A 16249-nucleotide genomic window follows, 5' to 3' on the forward strand; every position below is an offset into this window, starting at 1 on the left:
CTACATTGGACATAAAATTGCAGTATTAATACATTGGTATTAGTACATGTGGTTATTTGTTTTTTTTTTCCTAAACACACACCTCAACAGAGCCATAAATCATAGCATGATTTACACCTTCATTCATATTTCATCTTGGGAAATAAATACAACAGCAGGTTCTTGACCCAAAATGAGATATAGGATACTGTGGCTTCAAAAGGAGTAATCCTAGTGCTGTAACCAAACAGGGTAAATGTAGAATTTGAAGTATCAATGAATATAACCAAGAAACACCACTGAATATAAAAAAAATACTGTAGGAATACTAAAATCTGCAGAAAATCTCCTACTGCTAATCAACTTTTTTAAGTTCAAGATGAAGAACACTCTCAATTTCCTTCTACATAAAAGAGTAATAAGAACATTTGCCACATACTTTTATGTTTATCTCAACTTTATCTTTCCAATGTAGCTGATCAACAGGTAATACAAAAGACTGATTATGAAGAAGAAAAGTGCCATCAAATTAGATAACATTCTGATCTGAAAGAACTGCAACATATGCCACTGAGACTATGAATAATTGGGTCAATTACTACACACCCAGAGGGCAGAAATTTAATTTACACCCAACTAGAGGAATGCAATTACCATGGGTGGAGTAATCCTTCCTACCTAATCCTTTTATTATAACTACACAATGCAGCTGGACTTACAATGTCAGAAAAAAGGGGGCTTGCTTTCCCAGCAAAGCAAGATATTTGTGAAAGCTTAGTCAGCAAACAGACTAAAAAACTGTGCCTGGAAAGGTTTGCAGGCAATTTAAGGAAAAAGCAAGAATTTATAGCATATGCTTGAATACATACACACACAGAGTACGCCAGTATAGTATACAAGCTACATGCTCCCCTAACAGCACACTCACTAATACTTCATAAGACAAAGCATCTTTCCATTGACTGAATAGGAATCATTAGAAATAAGGACAGAAATTAATTCTGCAGATGCTTCAAAGATGATGGTGAAGTAAAACCTCCTCTTTGAGAGTCTTCCACCAATAATTAAAGGACAAAAACAGACTTCTGAACAGTATATGAGTGTATGCTACAAGGGAAATAGAAGAAGGAAAGTTAACAACTCTTAAATGAGAAGTCTATTCCATGCATTTTTATTGCTTCAGCTTGTTAGTTTTAATAAATTTTTATGGGAAGAGACTACACCCTAACAAACTACATAACAGCCTAGTCTGATTACTGTAGGAGGGAAATAAAGGAGAGCCCGTTTTCAGAAGTTTTAATAAGACCCTCTCTAGAAAATGGTCTTCAATACAGTATCATGAATGTACAAGAATGAAAATGGGAGTATGAAGTGATAATACGTAGGAGCAGCAGTTTTAGAAAATGCAGATTTTTACCTTTTTAGTTTTTCTTACAGTACTTGGACACAGATTTGTATACACTGAAGATATTGTTGAGTTTCATTTATATTCAACAACTTAAACTGACTAAAGGTTAAATTGACTCAATAAGTGGTAAACCTTTTTCCCCTAGCCCCATTCTGTTCATGTGTGATCAGAGGAAGATATTCGAGGAAGATATTCAACTATTAAGAGATCCACTGAAGTTTGTCATCATGTAGTTTGGTCAAAGATACACAAGGGTTTGCTTCCCAGGAAAGGTACTAATACTGAAGCTGGTTGGTAAAATAGTTAAATTAAAAATGCCTAAGTATGACAAACTACCACCAAAAAAACCAGTTCACAGTATATTGATCTTGAGTGTACAATAACTAATAGAATTATAGAACCATAGAACAGTTTGGTTTGGATGAGATTCCCATGGGCTCAATTCTCAAGCTTGTCCAAGTATGCCTGGATGGCATCGTATCCTTCAGCTTGGTGTCATCTGCCAGTTTGCTGAGACAGTTCAATCCCCCTGTCTATGCCATTAATGAAGATACTAAATAAAGCTTGTCCCAATATAGAGCCCTAGGGGACACCATCTGTCACTCATTTCCATTTGGACATTGAGCTGTTGACCACTACACTTTCTGGATGAGACTATCCAACCAATTCCTCATCCCCTGAATAATCCACCCATCAAATCCTTATCTCTCCAACAAGGGTGAAAACGGTGTTTTGCCTTTCTGAGCAGCAGTGACACATGAAGTGTTAAAACACAAGCTAGGCAAAGATCTCCTGGGTTTTCTGCGCCATGCATCTAAAGGAGCTCTGAAAATGCTGGGGCACCAGTAAGAGCACTGAGCCCAACTCATACTGATACTGAAATCCTGTTGTATTTCCAACTTTCCATAACTGCAAGTCCATCTTACTGAAAGCATTTCCTTATATTCAAATTTTCAGTCATGATTACTCCTTAAATTCTGAAGAAGCATGAGGTGGTTCTAAGGCATCTTAAATGCTGGTCCAACAGTATTAATGATGACCACGTGATGCACCACCTCTTATCCTCAATCTCTCAGTTTCCACTGCAACATGCTCTAGTTTTTGCCCCACTGTCTCCATGTGACTATAAAATACAACACAGTTTTCTTCCCACAACAGTTCTTACCAAAACAATCAACCTGTCCCCATACAGACAATAAGAAAAGCAGCACTGATTTAAGCAGATGTGGGACACAGAACTGGCCTGCACAATCTGGATCTCAGTCACAGACATGTGAAAAGCAATGCCCAATAGCAACATCAGAGAGACATGTGCTTTCAATTCTTTGTGCTACAAGATTTGTCCTGCAGAGTCTCATGAAAATCATTTCTGCAAAAGCACACGAGTCATGTCCACATACCACAAAGGCTACCACAGCATCCACAGCTGAGTAAGGCCCATCCTTGACATATTCAAACTTGACCTGAGCAACCTGATCAGACTTCAAAGCTGGACCTAACTTCAAGTTGGCCCTACTTTGAGTAGGAAATATACAACTCTCAGGGGTACCCACCAACCTAAATTACACTATGATTCTACATTGACAAATAACTTTTTTCTGTTCCACTCCCTGTGGTGAGCTCTTCATTGACGCTGTGTGGACATTAATTTGCTGCCAGGTTCTCTTTTAGATGAAACGAATAAGCTCACAGGTGAAACCTGGGTGAAATGCTGAAAATAATTCACTCCAACAATCTTTCTCTGCAGCCACCATGGATGAGGGTTTATCCGTCTCCAGGGTGCACAGTTCACCCTGTCACCACACAGCAATTCTCAAATACACCCACATGAACTCCTACATTCAACCAGGGCACATGGCATGTACTCTGCTAATAAGGTCAAAAAAAAAAAAAAAAGAAACCTCCAACCCATTCTTAACTGAAGTTGGCAGAAAAGACAGATAAGTTTTAACTTGCTAGAAATCTCACACTCATTTATCTACAATCTCACATTTGAGCTGCTAGTATGAATCAAAGTCCAAGTTCCTCTGTCTTTACTGCTACCTCTCTCTAAAATTAGGATAATAGCAGTTTGCAACTCAGGCATTGTCTGTTTCCAGACTTTTGCTCTGTGCCATCCTAGTAGGCCCAACTTACTTCATCTTTTCCAGTACTGCCTTCTAAAAAGGAAGTAGGTGTCACATCATACTTAAGAACTAAAGCAACTCATTTCAAGCAAGAAAATTAAGTCCAGTTGCAATCTGAAGTACAACCAAAGCATATATGCACATTCAACCATCACTTTGTAAAATATTTTTACTCATAAATTAAGTCCTGGAAACCTTGGTTAAAAGTGATCCTCAGCTTTGATCTCTAAAGATAACATTATGAGATGCAACAAGTCTGAAAACAATCACAAAAACCATGCAAATTTGTGCACTTAGGAATGTACACTTAAAACCAAAGTATTAAACCTAAGGGACAGCACAATTTACGTGCTGTATTTAAATCACGGAAAGATCAAATTCTTGAAACACTTGGAAAAAAAAGTGTAAATTTGCTGTAAAGAGATTTTTTCTACACCTCTAGAAAGCAAGCTCTAACTCATCTGGGAATTCGTCAAGAGAATAGGTCAAAATTCCTATTCTTATGAGATGAGTCACTTCAGATATGTGAAGGCGTAAAAGAGGTCAATCACTCAATTAACAGCACAGCAGCTTCTAACTGCAAAGAGGGTCCTATATAATAGAGATGCAGAGGAAACAAGGACACTAACTGACACATAACCCTTTATTCCAAGCTATGCCATAAGGAGGAAAGTAGACCTAAATTGTGTCACCTAAACAAAGACCACACCTTGGGTTAACAAGCTTCTTTTCCTTTTGAATTTAACAAGACATTAATATACTTAACATACCTGAATTTGGATAAAGGCAGACATCATTTATATCATGTTCTGGCTCCATTGAAGTAAATATCTTTCCCTGAAATTGTAGGAAGAAAATAAATAATAAAAAACTCCAAACAATCTAATTAAATTCAGTAAATCTAAACATTAATAATAGCTACTATAGAAGCTAAGAAACATGATGGAATAAAGATGGAACAGACTTTGCAGAACAAGAAAATTTTATTAATATCTGAACATAACACAAGGAAGACAGTATTGTCTTTTATCTCCGATTCAATCTCTTACAAGGAAGAGCAGCCTACTGGTAATTGAAGACACAGCAATGTACAGTGGCACCTCTAATTTCTCAGTTTACACTTCTGTATTGAATATATATGTCAGATTTCCTTTATTTTACGCAAAAGTGGGGCTGAGGTCCACAAGTTCTGAGTACATTGTCAGTGTAACCCTCACATTGTTCACCTCTGAATGCGGCAGCTTTAAATAATTTTACTTTGCTAAGTATGATTAGCTGAAAAAATGGATTAGGAGTGGAATTTGAATCTGGAGCTTGGTTCTTCCACTTGTACTAATGTCTACATGAAATGAAATATAGCTCAGAACTTTATTTATGATTTATAAACTCATTTTTAAAGAGGTCTTGATATAAAATAAAAGTAGTAAGAGCATACAGTGGTATCTAGCTTAGACTTCAGAACTGAAGTTATAAAAGTTACTTAAGAAAGAGATAAAAGCAGGAAACAGCATTCTCAATAATTGGAACACAGTCTGAAAAACCCAGACAAAATACAGGTGCTCTTATAAGCCAACACACAAAACAGCCAGTAAAGGAAGAGTCTCTAACAACTGGACCACATAATCTGAAGCATGAGACTACATGCCTACACAATTCTAAATGAGGGACAGGAACAAGGTAAATTTTGATCCTATTCCTCTTTTTTTTCTTTCCCTGCAGCAATCCCACCTACCTTTCTGGGCCCTTCCTTTCCCTCTTAGTTACATGCTGTTACCCCACCCACCTCTGGTCTCTCCCTGATGATTAAGAGGAGTCCTCCTCCACCCTGGCCTCAGCAGACAAAAGCCTGGTGCTCCCCACCCCAAGGCACGTCTCAGCATGGGGCTATTCTGGTATCAAAGCCATATGCTCTCCACCCGCAGTCTGCCTCTGCACTTGGTTCCTGGCCAGAGATAGTCAGGAACCAGCATCTGGGACAGATGGAGCCAGCTGGAACATACTCTAGGAAAGAGTCCAAAGCTATCTTTGCCTTCAAGCAGTGAGAAACCCTCCCTTTTCCCACCAGAGGCCACCTGACAAGCCTTACAGTGCTTCCTTCTCAAGGAGGGAAATATACATACCTAGGAAAAATGGAGAGAGGCCACTACAGATGTTTTAAATAATAACCAATAATTTATTTGCTCTTTCAAACAGTAACAATTAACTGCAGAGGAGCTTACAAAAAACTACTTGCAATCACAGAAAAAATAAAAGAGGCTGTTGAAAGTTCATGAAGCAGCACAACAATACTGAAGTGACTGCCTCAAATAATCAGGGAAAAAAAGTCTCTACTACAACTCTCTTTATATTTCACTATAAAGTTAGAAAAGCATAGATGAAGCATGTTTTTTAGAAGTAACACAATGACTACACACATCCCCTCAAACCAAAACAAGTTACAATGTGTTACTATGAATCTATGGGGTAACAAAATATGTTGCCCCACAGATTCATAGTAAGGTTCATTGACAGAGATAAGAAAGAGGATGGCATGACAATGAAAGGAGCGCCATGAAAATTAGAGATTTCAATTTCACTTAGAGGCGCAAAGGGCAAGGATAAAGACATTGCTCATTGCAACATAATACCCTAATACAGTGTTAAGACACACTGTTATTTGGCTCCATGCATAGTATCTGCTTCGGTTTCCAAATAGGATCCTCTGAAAATAAGCAGCACCTGATTTTAATAGGTCTTTAACTGATCTACCTTTGAAATTAACCCTATTTTGAGCAGGGAATTGGAATAAACACGTTTTCTTTGGTGAAAAAAGACATAACTGCATGTATTCAAGAACACTGTGAGAAATATACAAACCAAGGCAATGGCTAAGATACTACTTTTTATATTTAAATCATTCTCCTGAAAGAAGCCTCTTGGCCAGACATGTACAAACAGCTAAAAACCCCCTAAGACTACATCTTTATACCTGACAGGCTATTGAATAACTTCCCAGATGCTGATTTAGTCAGACAGGACAAAATGCTATGTAAATTAAGAGACATTAAAACCTCAAGTTTTTACACTGAATTTCAGTTTAATTAATCAACCTGCAAAAAAACACTCAAAAACAATAAACCAAAATAAAACCCCCAAAAACTCCCAACCCAAATAAAGTAAAAATTTAAAAATCTGAATGCAGTAACATAAAACTACTTACTGTATCTTTGTTCCACATTTTTATGATTCGAGAATCCGCAGAGATAATTAAATCCAACTGATGCTGGAACTGAATTGATTTAATAGGCAGGCCATAGTGGTGATCTTTGACTATTAATGGATTACTAGACCGGAGATCATATAATAGGACCTTGAAGAATAAGAGACAAATTAAATTTATAGCATTGTAAGATCATGAGGAACTCATGCCTATCAGATCTTTGCTAAACATTTAACTAAATTTGAGATTTTACTTACATAGGCAGGATTTACATAAAATAAATAATTGTGAATTCTGAAAACCACTTAGTAAGTGAGCCCAGTTTATTCTAACCAGGTATATTAACATCAGCATGTTTCCATTTAGAAAAATTAATTAAGACCTAATAGTCTTTCTAAAGACTTCTTAATTTCTATTGAAAAAAAAAAATGAACCTTTTTCTTTGTTTCAATACTCTTAGTATTTCATAATTAGTAATATTTCACTTTCAGATTCTTGTGTTGTTGTTACATGATTTAAATTTTCAGACTCCCTTCCAGATTCAGTGAATATAACTTTCCCTCAGTGAAACACCATAGAACGCAATTTTTTATGTCAAGGAAAGTAGAAAGTACAGGCCCTGTGTTCCAGAAACTTGTATTTTATCTCCAAAATTTCCTATGGAACTTGAGAAAGTTAAATCTTTCATGTGTAAAGTGTGAATAACAATAATCTTTGGGAAAAAATAATATTATCAGTTTATTTATTCAAAAACACCATCTACAACAAAATTTGTCTGACTTGTACACTAACATAGCAAATACAATTCTCACACACATATCTGCTCTTGAAGAAGCTACCATTTTCTAAACCCATGAAAATACTGATGAAGGCAGGAAACAATCCCCACACTTCCCTTTACAAATATGATGGTAACAATAAGTGAATTGAAATGATTCTTCATAAAAGTAACAGTTGAAAGACAGTAACTTCTGGTTTTCTAGACAACATCAAGATGAGGGAGAGCACGTATGTTGCATTGAGATGGTACTCATAGTCCCAAAAAGCAGCAACTTCCCCACACGCTTGACTCAAGTCATAAGAAAACTGCAAATTTGCAGTTGTATAGTACGTAGGTTATGATGATTTAAAGTGGTACTTACAAAATTCTGAAGAGTACAAGCATTTGATAAAATTAAATTGCAGTTTGACTATTACTACTCTATACATGTAATTTATGGTCTAAGAAGTAATAGATATATACTGCACCCAATGTATTGATAGACTTGGATTGGGAATTTCAAGAGCAGGATCTCCTAAGAACTGTGGTACGTGAAGTCAAATCTACCTGCCCAGTAGATGTTCCAACAGCCATATTCAAAGCCCCATCAAATTTCAGTGCTGAAATGGATGGCAAACCTTCTATCCTGCAAAGCACAATGCTTATAGTTAGGCATTCTTTCAATAAAGCCTGCAAATAATTTTTTTAATGTTAAAAAATAGCTAAGCTAATTCTTACCTAATAGTAACATAATTCACAGGTATCACTCAGAAATACTACTTCAAAAAGCTGCACTGTTTACATTCACAATGTGTATTTGTATACAAAAATAGCCACTACTACTTAGATCAGTGTCTAAGAGAATTCCTTTGTGACTAAGAAAATCCTTTATTCACACTAGCAATGACAAGAGAACAAGCAGGCCATTTTAAAGTTAAGTGGAATTTACTTCTAAAACAACCAAAACTTCTGAAAAATCCAGAACAACACAATTTGAAAAGGTAGCCTTTACTCACTCTGTGTCTGCTGTCACACTGCTTAATGCACAGTCCAACAGCCCAACTCGATTTCTAGTTCTAGGATCCCAGCATTCCACTTTACCCTAAACAGTTTAGAAAATATGGTTCAAGCTTATGCAGTCGAGTCTGAAAACATTTAAATAAAATTATGAATTATCTAATCTAAGGAATAATTAACAAAATTTCCTAGGTTAACAAGAGTTGTTCTAATAATGACATACAGGGTGCACACATTTCATTTGTAGTTTTTTCAATGCAATCTAAATCAAAATCACTAACACTAATTTTCTTAAGATTAATGGGGTACACATGCCAGCTAGTTTCTACAGATGGCTACACTGCAAAATGAGAGAACATTATTTTCACTCCCGTCTGCAAAATCTCAAGTGCTCAGCAACCAAATAACTCCAGTATTTTATCTGCACTATGCTCTGAAAAGTCATCTTTAATATTATCTATATCTACTATAGCAAATGAGACCAATTAAATTAATTGGGTTCATGATTTCTTCTTATCCTCCTGCAAATTAATATAAAAATGAAACAAACACTACTGCCCTTTTCAAAAAAGGAATGCAAACATTTACCTCAGCCGTCCCCATAGCAAACAAGAAGTGTACAGGATTTATGTCACAGACATTACTCTCTCTACAACAGAAAAAAGAGCAAGTTTAATGACCTCAGTACAATTTAACACATGAACAACTAATAAGATTTCTATAATCATGTACACTACTGTTCAGCCTGGAAAAGCAAAAGTTGGAGGGAGGGAGAGAGGGAGGGAGGAAGGGAGGGACAGATGGCAACAGCTTCCCATACTTAAGGGGAGCTTACTAAAAACCAGGAAGCAGAGACAATGCTGATTACTTCAAACAGGTAAGGTTCCAACTGGATGTAAGGATAATATTTTTATGCTGTGAGGATAATTAAGCACTGGAATGTGTTAATCACAGAGGCTGGGAAATTTCCATCTTTGAAATTTTCAAGACCCCCCTTCATGTGACTGTGCTCTGAACAGGAGCCTGGGTTCTGAGGTTCTCTGCGTTCCTCTGCCCATATCCACCACCTACCACCAAGCCCTGCCACATCACTCTGCTTCACTGTATTCTTAACTCAATAGGACTTGAAGAAATTGCCTCAAGGTGTGCCAGGCTCAGATTGGATACTAGGAAAAATTTCTTGACTGAAGGTGTTGCCAAGCACTGGAACAGGCTGCCCAGGGAAGTGGTTCAATCACCATCCCTGGAGATAATTAAAAGACATTAGATGAGGCATTTGGGGACATGGTCTAGTGGTGGACTTGGCAGTGTTGGGTTAATGGTTGTGCTTGATGATCTCAGAGGTCTTTTCCAACCTAAATGAATCTCTGATTCTAATTATGTCAAAAGATCTTTATGATTACTTATGTTCTATAGCTTACATCTCCAACATGTTGTCTGACCAATGATCTCCTTTATTTCACCCAAGTATTCTGTTTCTCAGCAGGGCACTCAAGAGCCCTGTATTTCAACAGCAATTCTTCCAAAGTACAAGTATTTCTTTCTACACCACTTATCCCAGCACTTTCCAACTTCTTCCATTCAAAACTCTCTACTTCTAATTCTGTAACTCATCCAACTCCCTCACCTCAAAACCTTCTCACAACTTCAGTCACATCTCTCTAATCCAGATTTTACTTTACACCCTTACCTCTCCCATTCCAGGATTTCCCCTTTTTTTTTCCTCCTGTTGCTCAGTTTTTGAGCTCCATTAAGCTATTCTGCCCACCAAACACCAGCTGCTGCTCACCAACAAGCCATTCTATCTAGTGAAGTCTGTTCTTCTCATCTGCCTCTCTCCACATGAAAAAAGCTCAGTTCCTACTCCGGTAGGGTTTTCAAAAGAATAAGACACATGCTGGAGATGTAAAATTCTCTTTGGGCTACTTCAAGAGCAGAAGGACAAAGACATGTCTGGGAAAGTACATACCCTGTGGGTAGATCTCTATATATGATGGCTAAATTGAGTAATAATGGCAAAGTTTTAATGAAATGCTCTTAAGATCAAGTTATATAATACCTATTTAGTCCATATTAAGCAATTTTAAAATATCCACAAAAGAAAATTCAATTAAACATAAAAACTAGAACAAAAAAATTACAGAACATAAAATGAAATGAGACTCAGACTCAGCATATGTTCTTTTTCGACGCTGCAAAGTATTTGGGCAGTGTTCAGAGAGGACTGGGGGTGAGCATGCTAGAAGTCTGCTTCCACCTGGTGGAAAGAAGACAGAGGTCATGCATTACACAGAACTTACGAAGCTTCGGTTTGCAGGGAGTTCAGAAATCTTCCTTGTTCCAGATTTAGCCTGTACACTTCAGAACTACAAAAGTAAAACCCAAAATTACTCTTGTGCCTTACAAATACTGAAAAACACTGCTGTAAATTTGGAGGTATTGTAAGGATTCTTATTCACAGCCTAATTTTGCCAAATATACAACTTTCAGAATTTACAATTTACAACAAGACAAATATATACTTCAGTGTTCAAAATACAGAGAAAAATGTGCATGTTCACCATTTATTTATTATACTTCAATATCCTACCAATTATTATTTTTTCCAGCCAAAAGATACATTAACTCATTTCTCAAGATCTTTTAATTTCCTGTGATTTAAGTTACATCTTGAATTTCTACTAACTTTGTTTGAAACCCTAAGGATCTAATTTTATTTTTACTGTGTGTTTTCAGAAACCAAATTAAGTGATTTAACTCACACTTCACAGCAATAAAACACCAACCAGGATATGAAAAGTTATTTACTTTGCTTAAATGCTAAACACTTTAAAAGAATACACTGACATGCAGTTTTAAATACAAATTTGCAAATACATGATATACGTGGTTTAAGAATCAAAAAAAAAAAAAAACAGCTTAAAAATAGCATGGGGAACTGAATTAATTTTAATCTTCCCACATTTTCCACTCTTCACCGTTTTCCTTATTAATTTGGAAGGAATTGCCACTTCCTCCACTTCTCAGCTTTTCTAATATTTTAATATTCATTTTATTATTGGAAAACACTGCTAACAAAACTAAAACAAAATATTCCACTTAATACCTTGCTCCTACGAAATACAGGTCACACGATGGGTAGTGGTAAGAGAAATCTCTACCAAATTTTGGTATTCTTGTCTTGTAGTAATGGCCATGTTGCGAATGAAACTCCACAAATCTGCCACACTGCAAGAAGACAATCTGAAAATAAAATTAAAAGCACTGAAACATACAGAAACAGACAAGTATCTCCCCAACTTGTCTTACAGCACAAACTCCAGGGAGTTTTTTTTTCAAACTCATACAGCCTTATCACAACTTATTCAAACAATTTCTACTAAAATGATAGAATCAACTACTCCTTCATCATTCTCACTAGCCACAGCAGTTTTATTAATATAAATTATATGAATATTCACAAGAGTAAATGAGACACCCTGAAAGTGACTCTGCAGTCAGGAACAACACAGTTATCTCATGCTCTACTGCACCAAAATTAACATTTCTACTTCCTTCAAGACACTACAGTTAGTGATTTCTTCCAGGTACAAAGCTGTGCAGACACCAGTATGTTCACATGGCTAGGCACATGAGCTACACATCCTCATGCACAACAGCATTCCAATAAATGGCACCAATGATCTTTCTGCATTTTTCTTCTTTGCCAACTGAATAAGTAGATTGCTTCTTTCTGAAACGTAGACAAACAGCTCAGTCCTGGAAAAACCTAAAGGGAGGCATTACTAGAGATTTCAATCTACCCCAGTAAATAAAATAGGCCAGGTCCTGCTGTTACACTCCTTAAGGCAGGTTAAGATGGCACATACCCACAGGAAGAGATTCTTCCCACTCCAGCAACGGGATCACCCTCATCACCCATTGCACTCATGCTGCACCTCAAACCATGACCAGGCCCTGAGCAATGGAGGAACAGCTGACCTGGCCCAAACTCGTGCCATGCATGATAATCAAAGCCAAACCTTTGTCTCTGAGCCTCATCCCTATTTAGCTTGGATTAGAAAAGTGACACTTTAGTTTGGCTTGTGTAGTACATGCATCTTCTAAAAACAGCACATAGCGAATATCTGGAATTTTCTACTGCTGAATTACATTGCTAGCAATGCAAATAAGGATGAGAAACTCAGGGAAGGTGAGGGACGCAAGTTACTTTAAATCTGTCATCTTTATTTAAAAATTTGTATAATTGTCTTACCACTAAAAATTTTCCATTTAAACACAAATTTCTACAATATTGGACTTGAATATATTCGTGTTCTCTTTCATTAGTAGTGGATATGGCTCACTGTAAATCGTGTTTGTTTTTTCTTCTTACTAAATTACCTTTGGTCACCACTAGAAAACTATAACCTAAGGGTAGCAAAAGCATTGGCACTGGTGTGTGGCAAAAATACTATGTGGAAATGCAGGTCTCCTGGCAAAAGGCTGTGGGAAAAAATATACTACGCTCTCTCCCAAGTCTAAAACTTAGTCCAAGTCTAAGACTTTTAGGCTTAAAACTTAGAAAAGCACAGAAATGTAACTGGCCTTATGGGTATTAATCTGTATGAAAGAAAAAAGGTGCTCTCACTGTGAAAATGCAAATAAGCTTCAAAGCAACCTTACAGGGATGGCAGGAACAGATCTGGAGAGACACGATTTTCCCCAGCTATGAAAGGATGCTGAGAGCACCAAGAGAGCTACCAAGATTGGCAAGAGACAGAATACAGCACAAAAAAAAACCTCTTTCCAGTAGCAACAGTAAAAACTTAAGATTTTCCTGGGCAGGTTTAACAGGAACTAAAAATTCTTTATGACAAGGTAGAGCAGAACTGCAACTATTCAGTAAATCTGTGGAACCACCATGCCTACAGATTTTGACAGAACTGTTCAAGCATTAAAATGATATTTTAAGGTCCCATTCCAATCAATACTTCTATGATTCTAAAAATTTCAAGTGTAATTTCTCAAATATTGTTCCCTCTTTCTAACACGTCCACAAATTATGACAGCAACTTGATGTTTATATTTCTTTCTGATGATTTCTTAAGTTTTAGTAAAATAAAATTGAAAATATAAAGATGAAGCTGAAAAAGTATGAAGCTGAAAAAGTATGGCTTCAGCCTGAAATACAGCACCCATTTCAGCTGAAAACACACACACCTTTCTGTTCACAACCAGTCAGAAACATCTGGGAAGAAAACATGTTCCTCAGTCTCCCAAATGACTATTTGGTATGTAGAGCCAGAAACACTTTCCACCAGACAGACAAGTGGGAAGCTACTATGAAATATCAGCCATTACCTTCTGCTACTTGAATTCATGTGCTTCCTTGGAAATCTCATGGGAAAAATGCAAAAAAAAAGCTACAAGCTACAAGGCTAGATGATCATGTCTCTGATCAAATAGCAGTATTTATTAAAACAAACCTATACCTGAAATGGCAAGGTCTTTTCACAGAAAAAAAACCCCATAAAATAAACACTTAGGTGATTTCTTCCGGTACAGCACTTAATTTAAAAATAAAACTAAAGAAAAAAGATATTACTTCTCTCCACAATTTTTGCCTCATTCAAATGCTCATCACCATCATGTCTATAACAACACTGACAAATCAGGTTGTTAACTTACCCGTAGCTATCCCACCTTTCAAAAACAGTGTACATGTGCATCACTTGTCACAAGGGATTGTGACTAAATGTTAGCCCAGAAAGAAAAGTTAATTCCATTTTTCATATTATTTTGCTTGTAGGATAGATCACTATTTGAAGTTTTTCTCTCCAACAGACAAAAAACTTTAAAAGTTGTAAAGTAAATTATAGTACAAAGACACAAAGAAAACAAACAAAATTTTAAAGGTGCAAACAATGTTTATCCTGTTTGCAGTTTTTTAAAAAACATTTTTGTTCCAAAAGCCGTGTTGATTGACTGCCTTTACTATATATGAAAATGCATTTTAATATACATACTAAACAATTTTTTCATTTATACACTGAAAACTACTAAACATACCTTTGAGTAATCATCTGATAAAATCTCAAACGTAACCACTAGAGGAGAGAGCAAGAGAATTTTGAGTCAACAAAGCAAGCAAACTTATTTGCAGACATTGGCATAATCCTGAAAACATTTACACTCATGCTAATCTTTAGTCATGTAAGTATTCCCCACAGGTGCCAATGCATAATGCAGGCATTAATCTTTAGTAAGATCTCTAATTATGTAACTTGATTTGCAAAACCATAAGTAGTTTTCTAAAACTTCAGAAACATATGAAGCATCCTGTAATCTTTTTATTGTTCTTGTATACTCGACACGTTCCTCAACACAATATTCAACCATGTATTTTATGGGTGTGTATTTTATGGGTGTGGGAATGTCTAATCAAATGGTTTTCAGTGACTGTGTGGCCCATGAAGCTTTGGTAATCCATCAAAGATGATAAAGAATTACATGTGTTTGGACATATATGCATAAACTTGCACATGCAGTCCTTCCAAGGGGTCAGCACTTCCACAAAAAAAAGTTAAGGTAAAAAAAAAAAAAAAAAAAAAAAAAAAAAAAAAAAAAAAAAAAAAAGAAAAAATCACAAATGTGAAAGCTACTACTCATGCTGAACACTACCATATTGAACTTTGCCTAGTTGTAATTGAGCTGAGTTGGGAACATTAGGGAGTAGCTGATTCAGCTAAATTGGTTCTATTTAAATGAGATAATTAATTTAAAGTTAACTAATTTAAAGTTACCTGAAGTGACTCTATGCTAGATTTAAAATTAAACATACTTCTGCAGTCTACTAAGATGCCAGTTCAAAAAAATTTAATTAGCAGCAAGCATTTATGATTACAATGACTTCCATTCTTTTAAAGAGGGTTTCACTCTTGCCATACCTTCCACTCCCCAGCCTCTCTGAAACCCTGCCTAACAGTGCTCCTTCACCTTACATGACTCCTTGTAGTCCTAAGGCAGAGACCACAGAAACACCCCCATCCTCTTATTACAATTTTTCTTTCTTGCATCACTTTCACACCCATCATAGTCAGACCAGTTCAATTCTTCTATAATGAATGTGCTCATTTTCTCATTGTTTTGGTCACCCCTACATCCCAGCTTTCAGTCATCAGTCATCATCAAACAAAAAAACCTGAAATAACAACCCTTCCACCCCTCCCCCCAACCCCCACAAAAAAAAACAAAAAAAAAACAAACTAAACAAACAAAATAACCTCATAATTCCTGAAATTTAAGCATCCTAAAAGCTCAGAGCTGTGGCAGCTCCTGCCCTGCTCTAACTGCCAGCTGATTCTCCCTTTCCCATTGTCTAGACGGATCCTTATTTTCCTCACCACAGTTGCTCTCCCACCAAATTAGTATCAAATAAGGTGTAATTAGGGCCTTGGTCATGCTACCATCTACCCCTAAGTACCTTGTTTCCAGAAAACAAACAGAAAACCAAACCAGCAAACAAACAAACCAACACTCCCCCAGGAAATTCTCTTTACCCTGTAACTCACCTACTCAGCTTGGGCTCGAGAGAGAAAACAGCAACTCACAGTGCATTCTCCTACCTTACTGCTTCACAGAACAGGTTAAGAAGGGAGATCTTGCCACCACCCAGCCTTTGTCCTTATCACATCCACCAAACAGAACACAGATTTCAGCCACATTCACCCTCTGAGCCCTACACTTTCTGGCTCAAGGTAAATCTTACATCACTCACA

General features: G+C 36.6%; 1 protein-coding gene across 3 annotated transcripts in view; it reads right to left on the reverse strand.

Moving 5' to 3' along the window:
• Positions 1 to 16249, reverse strand: part of NOL10 (nucleolar protein 10) — a 50081-nt gene that overhangs the window by 31058 nt on the left and 2774 nt on the right. For 2 of the 3 annotated variants that reach the window (XM_053973893.1, XM_053973895.1), the window contains 8 exons: positions 14541 to 14578; positions 11596 to 11732; positions 10790 to 10855; positions 9078 to 9138; positions 8489 to 8574; positions 8040 to 8118; positions 6713 to 6862; positions 4284 to 4350 (listed from right to left, as the gene is read on the reverse strand). In XM_053973893.1, coding sequence (XP_053829868.1) covers positions 4284 to 4350; positions 6713 to 6862; positions 8040 to 8118; positions 8489 to 8574; positions 9078 to 9138; positions 10790 to 10855; positions 11596 to 11732; positions 14541 to 14578 — 684 coding nt within the window. The remainder of the gene's footprint in view (positions 1 to 4283; positions 4351 to 6712; positions 6863 to 8039; positions 8119 to 8488; positions 8575 to 9077; positions 9139 to 10789; positions 10856 to 11595; positions 11733 to 14540; positions 14579 to 16249) is intronic. The other variant, XM_053973894.1, reaches the window with a different exon arrangement.

Source organism: Vidua macroura, chromosome 3 (genome assembly GCF_024509145.1).
Source record: "Vidua macroura isolate BioBank_ID:100142 chromosome 3, ASM2450914v1, whole genome shotgun sequence".
Taxonomy (NCBI): Eukaryota; Metazoa; Chordata; class Aves; order Passeriformes; family Viduidae; genus Vidua; species Vidua macroura.